Source organism: Octopus bimaculoides, chromosome 25 (assembly GCF_001194135.2).
Source record: "Octopus bimaculoides isolate UCB-OBI-ISO-001 chromosome 25, ASM119413v2, whole genome shotgun sequence".
Lineage (NCBI taxonomy): Eukaryota > Metazoa > Mollusca > Cephalopoda > Octopoda > Octopodidae > Octopus > Octopus bimaculoides.
In genome coordinates this window covers 1,104,978-1,118,770 of record NC_069005.1, presented here as the reverse complement: position 1 = coordinate 1,118,770, position 13,793 = coordinate 1,104,978, and the positions used below count along the sequence as shown (strand labels likewise).

Here is a 13,793-nt window from a genome sequence, read left to right as displayed (position 1 = left end):
GGGATAAAAGACAAATCAAGCTTTTGTTGGATTTGAAATCAGAATGAAGAGATCCCAGAGTTAAAGATTCTGAGACACACCAACGTTGTGTCATTTCTATCTTAGAAATATTGGTTTTCATTATTGTTTAGCCCTAGGTTCAAAAGGAAAAGTGTTCCAGCCATGGCCATCCCATTTAGAATTACAATACCTTAATATGTTGTTTTTTTTTTATATGATTGTTGGTTGTGATTAAAGAAAGATTTGGTTGCTATTTCTAGCAGGTTAAGCAAGTTCTTCGGAGTCCCTCAACTCAGAGGGTATCTAATGTCTCAGATTGGCTCAAAGCCAGGATTTGAACACGGGACAGAATCGGTCGAATTAAAACTCGGAACATAGTGATGGGCGAAATAGCGCTAAGCATTTCGTCCATCGTGCTAACGATTCTGCCAGCTCACGACCTTAATAATCCTTTCTACAAAAGACACAAGGCCTGGAATTTGAGGGGAGGGGGCTAGTTGAACAGTGACCCCACTGTTCAACTAGTACTTAATTTATCGACCCCAAGTCTTTAGTTTCTGTCTACCAAATCCACTCACAAGGCTATGGTAGAGTTTACTTGCTCAAGGTGTCATGCAGTGGGATTGAAACCGGAATCATGTGGTTGAGAATTTGAACTCAGAAAGACAGAATTCTGCTAAGCATTTTGTCCAGCTTGCCACCTTAATGATGATGATGATGATGATGATTCTAGTTTCAAATTTTGGCCCAAGGCCAGCAATTTCAGGAGAGGTGGAGGTAAGTCAGTTGCATCGACCCCCCTCCCCCCTCAGCACTCAACCAGGACTCGTTTTATCAACCCCCATCACCATGTCAGCTTGGGTGGGTTTTGCTTGAAAATCAAACGAATATAATTAAATCCTACAATATGACCACCCCAACTTTCTGACACTCCACTAATCCTCATACTAACAGCACCACCACCACCACCACCACCACCCACATTCTGTAGCATCAAAATGATTCCAGTATTCCATATATTCCACTAACAGCATAATTTTCCTTAATTATTAGATTTTCTTAATTGCTTTCTTGTTTAATTGCTTCTTAATGGCTTCTCTACAGCCGTCTGCTCTACACCTCATCCTTCTCCTCCCATCCCCCCTCCTTTTCATCTTGCTCTTATCATTATGTCATCTTTTTTAACTCTCTTTCCTCTCCCCCCACTTGTTGCCTCCTCCTCCTCTCTCTCTCTCTCTCTCTCTCTCTCTCTCTCTGCTTTGTTACCTTAACCCAATGGGAAACCAGTGTTGTTGTGGAGGGGTTTTTTGTTGTTGTCTCTCCCCTTTTTTTCTTGTTTCTTACCTGCTTATATCAATGGCAACAACTGACAAGTCTCACTAAAATAAAAACCCTTTGGTTTTGGGGAGACAAGAAGAGTGACGCTGGGTGGGGCACTAAAAGGGATGGCAGAATGCTGGATGAGGACATTCCTTCTAGCAGAAAATGCAACCTCACTGTTCTAAGATCATAAGTAAAAATAATAATAATAATAATAATAATAATAATAATAAAAAGACAACAAATAAAGAAAAAGATATGAAAAGAAAACCACTGTGGTGTTGCTTACATTGCTGCACTTTGTTGCAGTTAATGCACGGATCAAGAGCAAAAGGGCAAAATATTGTGCAAAATTTATTTTGGTGCTTTGGTAACTTGCTTCCCTCACGCACACACACACTTTTGTAGAATTTTCTCAAACTGTGATGGAAAGAAAGAATGCTTACAAAATAGGGTCCACCTCCTCCTCATCCTCATCATCATCACCATTGATATAACTTCCAGTTATGCATGGGTCTGACAGAGTTTATTGAGACAGATGTATATATATGTGCACTGCACTATATTCTCACATGATATATGTTGTGTGGGTGTATATATGTATGTATATGAGTGTAATTTCTGTTTTGTCCACCTCCACCATTATCTCTGTCACTGCTTGAAATACTTGGAAACGGTTTTAGCTATCATTATTGGCATTGTGTTTGTAATGTTCACACCTGCACAAAGCAGTGAGAGAGACAGAGAGTGTGTGTTGCAGTAGACCCAATGCAAAAAGCATAATTGGCAGAGAGCCAGGCTTTACTTCTTTTCCCTCACTACACACACACACACACACACACACACACACACACACATATCATAATCCTCATTTTGCAGTTGGTAATTTTCATTTTTTCTTGTTTTTTTCCCATACTTTGCATTGGTTAGATGAATATTCTCTAACACAACATCTTGTTGCTGTCCTTTCTCACTTTCTCTTCAACAAATGAACCCACTTCTGAAAATCCCTATTCGCTGTTTCCTATTTCTTCCTCTCGTCCTCATAATCTATCTTATTTTACCCAACTCTTCACCTCCATTATACATCACTTTCTCATCTAAAACAGTGAACCCTAACCCTATTCCCCCCCCCCCTGCTTCACCTTATTCTTCTTAGGGTCAGGTTTTTTTCTCAGCCTATTTCTTTTCTGTCATTCATCCCCTCTTAACATTACAGTATATAATCTATCCTCCCCACTGAGTGGGAAGCCCCTTTATTGTCAACACAGCTAATAGCTCCTGGGGCTTTTTTGCAATTGGTTCTTTACTTCTTGTGCCTTCTTAACACTCCATCTCTCACTGCTAATTAGATTTTCTGGGTAACAGCAGAAACAATCAACTACTTCTTGAGAGAGAGAGAAGTGGGGGGTGCAGTTTTTGCACCTGTGCTTAGTACTTATTGCCCCTGTCTACCTGATGCAAGCAAAGCCTACCTTCTCTGTAAACATGATCACAATAAACCTCTTATCTGACCATTGTTTACATTAGAACACCATCTTCAATTCCTACCTATATCTTTTCGACATGCTAAGCATTGCAATCTGAATGCGAAAGGCTTAATTAATGAAGGCATTGCTTGTTCTGGATAATTCCAGAGAAGAAATACATTGTTGATGGCTTTTTACCATAACAGTGTAGTCAGCATGAAAGATTTGGAGAAATGTGGATGATTTAAATAAATAATGTCACACAAAGCAGTGTTGAATAAAATATATAGTGAGAATTTACAAAACAAAAGACAAAGACGGGTGTGTAAACAACAAACAGATGTATTAGTTTAACGCTCGGGAAGTGAGAAAGTGTTTTACGTTTGGAGCCTACGCTCTTCGACAGAAAGGAACACAGAAATAAACAGGGAGAGAAAATAGAAAAGGTTTCGTGGCTAAGTCATATTCAACGTGGTCCTGTGTATTCGGACATGAGAAGACCTTCCACTCTAGAAATAGCCCAATAACATTATTCACAGCCCAAGGAGAACGATTTTCTCTTGGGGCTATTTATACAGTGGAAGGTCTTGTCATGTCCAAATGCACTGAAGCATGTCAAATATGCCTCTGTCCATTCACCATTTTCCTTTGTCTTTTTTTTTTCTAGGCTGGAGAGTTTGTGGCAGCAAAGAAAGAAGTTTTGAAACAACGAAACATAATAAAAGCCAAACGAAGGTCAAATATTTCAACCGTAAGTATATTTTTGTTGTTGTTGGAGTAGACTAATGTGTCTCAAGAGCTGCTGCCGGCCAAGTTCTTAGAATATAAAACTAATGGCCAAAGTGTCTTCTAACTAACTACCAGCTAGCAGGAGCTTCACTTCAAATCCACTCGTGGCGTTTCTTTGCAGACTTAAGCTGCCGGCTTAATACTACATTCTTCACTTAAAATTTACTCACGGTAGATGCAGCATGTCTTGTGGTTCCTTTTGTGTACGTGTGTTGTGTGAAGTGTCTGTTTAGGGGGTTTTCTTGCTGTGAACTGTGAAGGGCTTGTTATTATTTTGATGTAATTTGGATGTTGTTAATGTCACTTTTGCTTTGTTTGTTTATGTCTATCTTGAAAACAGATGGTTGCTACTTTCAGCATTTCTTTGGCCTATTTTCTGTATTATCCCCTCCTCAATTCTGAATTTTATTTCTGTTTTGGTGTTGGCATATTGAAAGTAGAACGTCTTGTGTCTGTTGTTTTAGTGTTGTGTATAGGAAGTGATACACTTTCACGCCTGACATACATTCTGGTGGTGTCTTCTGTTGCAGGCATCTCCAGGAGCTGGAATATTTGCAAATTTTGCTGGTTTCTCATCAACCCCTAATGCTACTACTACTACTGCTACTACGACAACAGGAGTCACGTTGACTGTAACCAACAACACAATGAAACCTCTTCTCGACGCCAGCAGCAGCAGCAATACTTCCAAACCGACTGGTGCTGCGGCCTCCATCACCGGTGCTAGCACAGGCTCTGATGAATCCGACAGCAAGCTGCACGTGCAGCTGAAGAAGCTCAACAAGAGTGTATTACAGTGGATGCAGCAGCATGTGGCCAAGGATCCTTACTGCATCCTGACACCCATTTTCAAAGACTATGAAAAGTATTTGAAGACTATCCAGGATGAATTTAAAGCAAAACCAGATACCAAAGACACTGGTTCAATTCCAGAAGCAGCCACTGAACAGGAAACCAATTTAGGTAAGAACTCTCTTATTTCTCTCCCTCTCTCTATTTCCCCCACCCACCTCCACTGCTCATTTCTGTCTCTCTTTGTTTCCTTCTGTCTCTCTATCCGTTCCTTACCTCTTCCATCTCATTCTCCTGGTCTCAACCTGACAAATTGCTTTGTCTCTTCTTACATCTTTTTGTCTCCTTTTTCCCCACTTAACCCTTTCTCTCTTCCCTTTTCTTTGCTCCTAAAAATCTCTTTCCCCCCCCCCTTCTCTCTCTCTCCCTTTCTCTCTATCCGGCTCATCTTCATACCTCTTTCTCTAAATTCCTTTTCATTATCTCTCCTCCATGTCCCATTTTTATTGCATTTTCCTCTCTTCTCTAGAACACGCATTCAAATATGCCCCTAGTTTCATTTCATATTTAAACCTGTCCTGTTCTTGTGCAGAACTTTTTCTGACCAAGTGAGTGATGGCTGGGATTAACAAGCTTCCCTTGGAACCATGTCGTCTCGGGATTAGCCCCACTGTGCAGTGGCGCATTGGTCAAGTGTCCTCCACTATAACTCCAGGCTGACCAATGCCCTCTGATTGAATTTGGTTGGCAGAAACTGTGGAAGCTTATGTGTGTGTGAATCTGTATGTATGTGTATACAAGTATATATTGTATGTGTGTGTGTGTGTGTGTGTGTGTGTATATTAATAGATACTGCAGATTGTGACAGAGTTAAAGCTGGTATCTATTAGCACAAGGTATGTATGGAGTGGTCCTGTCACATTGCTTCAGGTTATCTTTTTCCAAACAGATGGTGAGATTCTCACAATTACATATTGGGGCATGCAAAGCTGGGACCTTTATTGTTTTAGCAAGGGGTAGCTAACCTAAATATTGTGTTTTACAAAGCTTGTGGTCTTTATAACTTCAGGAAATGCCATCTAATTAGGAACAGGAAGCTTCTAGCTATATTTGTGGCTGCATTTATGTTGAATATTCCATACAGCCTGCATCTATCCACAAATGTAGGGAGAAGCTTCCTGTTCCAGACACCATTTCTCTAATGCCCATAAGTACTGCAATCTCTTTAACGCCCATAACATATTTATTAGCTACTCCTACCAAGACAATAATAGAACAGAAAAAACACACTTGTACAGTTCTCACTCCATATCCCAATCTGTAACTGCTGAAATCCCATGTGTGTGTAGTTTAGCAGAAATTTATTTAAACTACCTTGTTTTCTAATTAACCAATTTTTATGTCTTAAATTAATTAGGAATTTTTTTTTGTCTCCATTTCTTGTAGATTCTGAAAAGTCAAAAGAGGAGGAACAATCAAAACCTGACCTGAAGAAGAATATTTGGCCAAACTTATCTGTGACTAGCCCCCTCTTGTCTAGTGGCAGCAGTAGTAGTAGTAGTAGTACCACCACATCGACTGGACAGACCTCCATATCTACAACACCAGCTTTCGGTGGGTTTAACTTCAAACCTGCTGACACTCAGTCAACATTCTCTTTTGCCAGTACTTTGAATACCAGCAATGGTGAGCTTTCATTGTTTTTACTGTTACATGATATAAATATTTTTTAAATATTTTATTTAAAAAAAAAAAAAAAAAAGTCCGATATTTATTGAATGTGCAGGATTTCAATTTTGTGCATAGAAAGATCTCAATAAATACTACCAGGTATTTTTTATTGGTTGCACCATTTGTGTCCCCAACATGGTGTCTTAATGTTTTATTTCACTGATGTTTTGATAGCCGTCAAGGGAAGTAACCCAGATGAGGAAGATGAGTACGTTCCCCCTAAAGCAGAAGTGAAAGAGATCAAGGAAGAAGGTTCAGTTTATAGCAGAAGGTGAGATTTATTGATTTAACCCCTGATCCTAATTGAACTGTGATTGAAAGTCTTCCAGGCGTGACCGTTAGACTCCATTGTCTAACGTGTCCTTTCCTTATTTATGATGGCAGTATGTATGGGATTTAAAAAAATGTTTGTCTTCTTTGGTATTTCTTGTGTGTATATAAACTGCTAAATCTATAGAATGGCTTCACCTAACCAACCGACTGGTTATTCACTGTGTCCACCCGACATTGCAGGTGGTCATGAGAATAACAGCTGCAGGCTCCTCAAACAATATTTATCACAACATCCGTCGGACAGTCAGCTCAGATTTTGCCTTTCAAACATACACACCAGGGATCGGAACCTTTAAGCTTGAAAAATAGAATTCATAGACAATGAGGTATGTGAAATACCAAAGAAGACGAACGTTTTTTGAAATCCCATACATACTGCCATCATGAATAACACCAACCACTTTACAGTCTGGACTGGGTGCTTTTAAGTGGCACCTGCACTGACAGAGTCACCGAGTACTGGCAAGACAAAAAAACCTTTTAAGAGGGGAGGGTCATTGGAGGAGGTGATCTTGTGTCGAATGATGAAAGATTATAGTGAGGCAGAGAGACAAAAACTGGTGCCTTGCTATAGAGGAGGTATAAGGTTATCCAGCCAAAGAGAGAGATCAGGGATGAAGACAGAAACAGGTGTTCTGCTGCCACAAAGGAAATACCTGGTTACCCAACCTGAGGGAAGTGCAGGAGAAAGAGAGAGAGAGAGACAGCAGGATAGAAATGTAAAAAATACTCAACAGGCTTCACATCAAGTCTTGAAGATGTTTAGGGACCAACAACACTTGAAAAAAGTTCAATGTCTGACCATTCTTCAGATAATATTTCATCCAGGTTCTTTGATGAAAAATCACGGATCAGAGTCAACCGTTTATGCATTCATCCGTCATTTTAATATTCAGTTTTATTACAATTTAAGTCTTTAATAAAAATGTTGCAATTTTTATCAATTCACGATTGCTAAACATTAAACATTTCTGTGTCAGTGAGAATCTCTTTGCAACTAAATTCGATAATGAATCTTGCAGAGAATTTCAGTTGACAACCAAGAATCTGTCTTACAAAGAATGAGCTTCTCTTTGATAGATTTGTTGTATCATTTTTTTTTCTGTTTTATTTACTGTGTTGCTTTTGTCTCCCTATTCATAGATGCAAACTGTTTTATGAGAAAGACAAGAACTGGATTGATAAAGGCATTGGAAACTTGCATGTGAAACCATTCAAAGACAAAGCCCAACTCATCATTCGCGCTGACACAAACTTAGGTGGGTTATCTTCTGCTTCTTTCTGATGAGAACTTCATAACAAAAAATAATCATTTCCATTGCTCCATTCCAGTATTTTAATTGACCAAATTAATATTTACCTTCTAGAGAGACACGGTGTAAAGCAAAGTTTTGGTGGAGTTCTTTTACTGATATTTTTCTAATATTGTCAAAGGAATTATTGTCAGTTTAGCTTCTCTTTTTTTTTTTTTTTTTTTTTTTTTTTTTTTCCCTCTTCCTCGACAACTGTTGTAAAATGCTTCCAGGCTGGTCCAATCCTTTGATGTGAAATTGGGTCAAAGGAAACTGCAGAAGCCTGTCACTGATTCGTACCTTTTTTTTTTTTTGTGGTGGTGGACTTAGTCTGTTGCCCTTGGCACCCTCCTAACATGTGTAGAGCTCATTGTTTTAACAAATATTAAGCAAAGCCCTTAGTCTCAATAACTTCCTCCTTCCAGTCTCAGAAACCCTAAAAAGGTATCTACTTTCCCTTCTCTCACAAAGTTCTAAATAGAAATTTTAAAATATTCTGAGCAGGTTACGTGATTCCTATGAAGACGACGACAACTCTGACGTTGAAGACTGAAACAAACCTAACTTGAAATTTAGACAACAGTCTTTTGTTACAGTCTTTATTTCGCCATGTTTCTCTTTTGTCGTCTTATTTTAGTTTATGTGTTGAGGTTTTTATTTAGGACCTCTCAAAATTGTTCCTCTCACTACCGTGGCTTGAAGCCAGTCATAAGGAGGAGTTACGTCCCTTGCCCTCTCTGTCGATGTAATTTCTTTGATTCAAACGGCCATAATTTTGTGATAAAACACTTACATTTGGATCTGTTCACTTGCATCGCTCTAGACTAGATTTGAACTCAGAAGGTTCACTTTTTAAGTGCGGTTTGGTGATTTATCATTGTATCTCTTTACTGTAGGGACCAGATTACCTGGATGTTGTTTAATCCTGTTACTACACCTGATTCCTTGATACAAACTTCCATCAAAATTTCATTTGTTTCAAATATCAGATTATGATGATGATGGTTTCAAATTTTGGCACAGGGCCAGCAATTTCATGGCAGGAGTAAGTTCATTACATTGACCCTACTGCTCAAATGGTACTTCTTTTATTGACCCCAAAAGATGAAAGGCAAAGTCGACCTCAGCAGAGTTTGAACTCAAAACATAAAGACCGACAAGACGCTGCTAAGCATTTTTCCCGCTTTGCTAACGATTCTGCTAGCTTGCTGCCTTACATCAGATTATAATAATGACAACTATTTTACTAAATTCTAAATTTCAAAATTAATTGCAAAAAAGACAATCAGCAGAAATATAGTAGGAAAGGGGTTAATTGCTTGATTACAATTAGCTTTGTATATCTCGTTAGCAAGATTTGTGTATTAAACATTATTTCTAATCAATAAACTTAAACAGTCTCCAATTATCGTCACGGTAACTTGTGTTCCGTAATCCTGAATTATTTTTTACTCTCAGCCTTTCTCTTGTTTTGCAGGGAACATTCTTCTGAACATAATGTTGCTTCCAACGATGCAACTCAAAAGGCAAGGCAAAAACAATGTGAGCCTTGTATGCATTCCAAACCCTCCCTTAACGAAGGGCGGGAGCGAGAATAAACCAGTGCCGTTGCTGATCCGAGTGAAGACTGGCGAGGAAGCTGACGATCTCTTGGCACAGCTCAATAAACATAAACATGGAACAGATTCCCAAGAGAACGTCTAATGGTGGAGCCACGGTTTAATTCTGTCAACGTTTTTAGGGACTGCAATCTCTACCTCCTTTTACAGACCTTTTTTTCCCCTCCATTCCTTCAAAAAAAAAAAACATACCTGTATCATGAAAAAGACTCTTAACTCTCTCTCGTGGATTTTCCGATACAAAAGTATGCAATTTACGTTTGATTTTATTAAAAGATATTTGCAATAATCTGCTGCCTTTTGTCTTTCTTTTGTTTCCGTCATTAGACTGTGGCCATGCTGGAGCACAGCCCTTGAAGAAATTTTAATCAAATAAATCAAATCCAGTCCTTTTTTTTTTTAAGCCTGGTCCTTACTTTATCATTTTCTTTTGCATTAAATGAGGAGGAGGAGGAGGAGGAGGAAAACGTTGGTGAAGACAACAATCAGTGGTGAGTGTCATGGAATTGGTTGGGTGATTGGGGTGTTGTAGGGATGAATGGAAAAGAAAAATGATGATGGTGAGAAGAGTTTCATTCATGAAAAGAGTCTTTTATAGAAGAAGGACAGTTTTTGCAAATGAAAGTGTTGGGTCTGCATTAGAAATGAAGCTAATGAGTTTTGTAAGTTTGGTCGTTTGGTTAAGAAGTTTACTTCCCAATCACATGGTAACAATCTCCTTCTTTTCCAATCTTCCATGGAAACACATTGAGGCATACAGAAATATTACTTTGCTTGGAAACAGGTGAGGGTTGGTGACAGGAAGAGCATCTGGCCAAGGAGAAATTCTGCCTCAATAAATTCCATCTGACCCCCACCCCTCATGGAAATGTGGAAAAGTTAAAATGATGATGATGTGTTATAAAATTGCCTGTCCTATAATGTATGTTTGTGTGTGAGTGAATCGCTTTGTCTTCTCATCATTTAGTCGTAAATAAGTGAAACCAAATTTATGATACCTGTTCACATTGCAGGATAAGTGTAAAAAGTAATTTGGAGAGTGTAACAGTAAGACCAGAAATGAAGACATAATGTGGCTCTTAGGAGAGAAAGTGCGAATAAGTAAAGAGGGAGTGAAGGTGCCCAAAATATTGGTGTGTGGTGAAGTGTTGTTAAGTTACAAGGCTTTGGTTGGCTATAGCAGAAGACACTTGCCCAGGGTGCCATGCAGTGGGACTGAACCCGAAACCAAGTGGTTGAGAAACAAACTACTTAACCACACAACCATGTTCTATTTTAGAGGTATTAAAACATCACCTAATATGTGTCAAGGATATAAATTTCATTTGCCTTTGTAGGCAATGGTCATTCTTACCATATAATATATATATATATAAATATACATATATATATATATATATATATATATATACATGCTCAACAGAGTGTAAGTACCTTGAGAGAAAAGTTGGACCTAAGAAGCATCAGATGTGGTGTGCAAGAGAGATGATTGGTATGGTCATGTGGCAAGAATGGATGAGGATAGCTGTGTGAGAAAGTGCCACAGCCTAGAAGTTGAGGGAACCTGTGGAAGAGATAGACCCAGGAAGACCTGGGATGAGGTGGTGAAGCATGACCTTTGAACATTAGGCCTCACCGAGGCCTAATGACTAGTGACTGAGACCTTTAGATATATGCTTTGCGTGAGAAGACCCGGCAAGCCAAGTGAGAGCATAACCTGTGGCCTATGCCAGGGGTGTAACCAGCTCACTTATTCGTATCTTTACTTCATTGGACACTAAACTCTGCTTGTGGAAGACCTGTTGAGGTAAGTGAAATCGAAATCCAATCAAATTCGATGACTGGCACCTGTGCTAAGAGCACCATCCAAGCATGATTGCTGCCAGAGCAGCTGACTGGTGTCCATGCCAGTGGCACGTAAAAAAGCACCATTCAAGTGTGATCATTAACAGTGTTGCCTTACTGGCACATGAAAAAACATTCATGCGAGTTCGTTGCCAGTGTACGGGGCTTGTGCGCATACACACATGGTTTCTTGAGGTTTCCCCACCAGAAATAATTACACATGGACACATCAAGGCACTGAGAGAATGTCAGCAAATCTGGAAATGAGGTGGTCACCGAAGAGAAGGCGAAGAATGTCCATTGATGCTCTGGCTGTGTGGGCCATTGCCCCATCCTGCAAAAATCACACATGTCAAAGAAGCATGTTTTCATTGTAATTCAGTCACAAAGAAGTTGTTTGTCATCTCGATGTAATGGTTGGAGTTCACAGTAACAGTATTTCCATTATTGTCTTCAAAAAAGTAAAGACCAATGACGGCAGCTTTTCCAGCAGCATACCTGACCATCACTTTTGGGCTGTGCAGTGGTCTTTCGTGCAGTTCTCTTGGAGTTTCAAGAGCCCAATAACGACAGTTCTGTTGATTCACCATGCCATTGAGATGAAAATGAGCTTCATCACTCATTAGCAAAATGAGGTTGTCATTTGGCTCAAAAATTGCTTCCATCTGACATGTGAAATTAAGCCACTGTGCATAGTTACCCGAAAAGAAAAAAAAAACATGCTAAGACACCATGGACTCAATGGTACCTGTCGGACATATGCTCCTTCCCTTGGGGCTGAGTAACAGCCATTTCAAAAACGTCCATCCTCCCTTCCCACACCCTGTATATTTACATAAAGGGCTTCTTTCAGTATTCACCTACCAAATTACAAGGCTTTGGTCAGCTATAGCAGGAGACACTTACCCAATGTGCCATGCAGTGAGACTGAACCTTAAACCATGTGGTTGAGAAACAAACTACTTAACCACACAGCACCATGTTCTGTTTTTAATCCATTCCGTCACTCAGCTGCTCATCTTTGAGTTGTGTGGTGTTCTCCAGCACCATGGTTCAAAAACAGAATCTTTCTTCAACGTTGGAACCATTGCGCAACAAACTTTGGAACAAACACTTTGACTTCCTTTGAATCTGCCTCCCATCACACTCACCTCTTCTGTGTCCATTCACAGCTGCTCTCTCTAGCAAAATTTTCCCAGATTTATTTTTATAAATGCCATGTGTGTGTGTGTTCGTGCATGTGTATGTTATGGCTTCTTTGTATGAATGCATACACACAGATGTGTATGCGTTTATATGTGTTTGTGCACATGTGTATACGCATCAATGCATGGTTGATACTTCTGGCGAATTTGGCCGTTCTTAAGAATTTCTTTCTTAGCCTTCTTACCCTTATTTCCCAGGTGTGGTCCTTACTCTCTCTCTCTTTACTTCAATACCTTCTCTGTGCCTCACCCATCTTCCATTCTTAACATCCTCTCCCGTCGCCACCATCTCTCTCTCTTTCTCTGGTCCCCCACCCAACACACCCTACATCACCCCTTTCTAAAAAATATTCTATGAATGTATTTTAGTTGAATATTTCTAAATAGCTTCTTCTCTGCGCTTTCTTTGTCTTTTTTCTCTTCCCTCTTTCCCTCTCTCTATCGTTAACGTTACCTCTTCCTACCACCCACCCTACTGCTTTGCACCCTTCTACCTTCTCTCTATCTTCCCGCCCTTTCCTCCTACCCCACACTACTGGCCCTCTCACACTATTCCTCACACTCTCAACTCATTGTCTTCATCATTTCCTTTCTCACAAAATGACAACACCATTCTCTCTCTCTCTCTACCTAACTCCCTCTCTCTCTCTTTCTCTCTCTATCTATATACCTATCTTGTCTTTATCTCCCCCCCCTCTAGGACCCAAAGTCTTCGATTCTTCCCTCCCCGATGAAATTTAACTTCTGTGAACTTTCCTCAAAATAAAAGAATTATGGTTGACTCGTTATTGAACTCAGCTTTTCAGATTTATATCCCTAGAAGTTTACCTCTAATTCTTCAGCACTCGACTTCTTTGCCATTATAGAATTCGAAATTCTCTCTCAATTAATCTCTTCTTTATCTCCCTCTCGTTCGTTTTCTTCTCGACTCCGTTTTTTCTTCATTTTTCCTCTCATATTCTTTCTCTTTTCCTTTCCCCACTAATTTCTGCTTCCCTTTTACTATTTTGACCATTCTACTGTTGGTTCAAAAGTTGAAATCTCTTTAAGAATTTCATTTTAGAACCTCGTCTCATTATAACTTCGATTTTTATAGTTATTCTTGTTCATTTTTTTTTCTCATTCCTATTCACTTTTCTGTTAATTATCCTAATTTTTATATAACAGCCGCTATCTTCCATACATTTTTGTTACTTTCTCTCTTTCACTTTCTACAATTGTTATAAAATAACCTTTTCCCTTCTCTTAGATCGTATACACTCATTTTCATCCTTCCTTTATTTCTCTTTCCTTCTCTACTATCCACTCTTTTACACAACTCTTCCTTGTCTTTTTCATATTCTTCCTTCTCCATTGTTTTCGTTCTCTCTCTCTCTCTCTCTCTCTCTCATAAACATC

General features: G+C 39.3%; 1 protein-coding gene across 5 annotated transcripts in view; it reads left to right on the top strand.

The window, feature by feature from the left end:
- The window catches only part of LOC106876049 (nuclear pore complex protein Nup50), a 73,254-nt gene extending 63,620 nt beyond the window's left edge, over window positions 1-9,634 (top strand). For all 5 annotated transcript variants that reach the window (XM_052976782.1, XM_014924446.2, XM_014924444.2 and 2 more), the window contains 6 exons: window positions 3,457-3,540; window positions 4,109-4,541; window positions 5,817-6,056; window positions 6,276-6,372; window positions 7,578-7,693; window positions 9,204-9,634. In XM_052976782.1, coding sequence (XP_052832742.1) covers window positions 3,457-3,540; window positions 4,109-4,541; window positions 5,817-6,056; window positions 6,276-6,372; window positions 7,578-7,693; window positions 9,204-9,430 — 1,197 coding nt within the window. In that variant the 3' untranslated portion in view covers window positions 9,431-9,634. The remainder of the gene's footprint in view (window positions 1-3,456; window positions 3,541-4,108; window positions 4,542-5,816; window positions 6,057-6,275; window positions 6,373-7,577; window positions 7,694-9,203) is intronic.
- The last annotated feature ends 4,159 nt before the right edge of the window (window positions 9,635-13,793 follow it).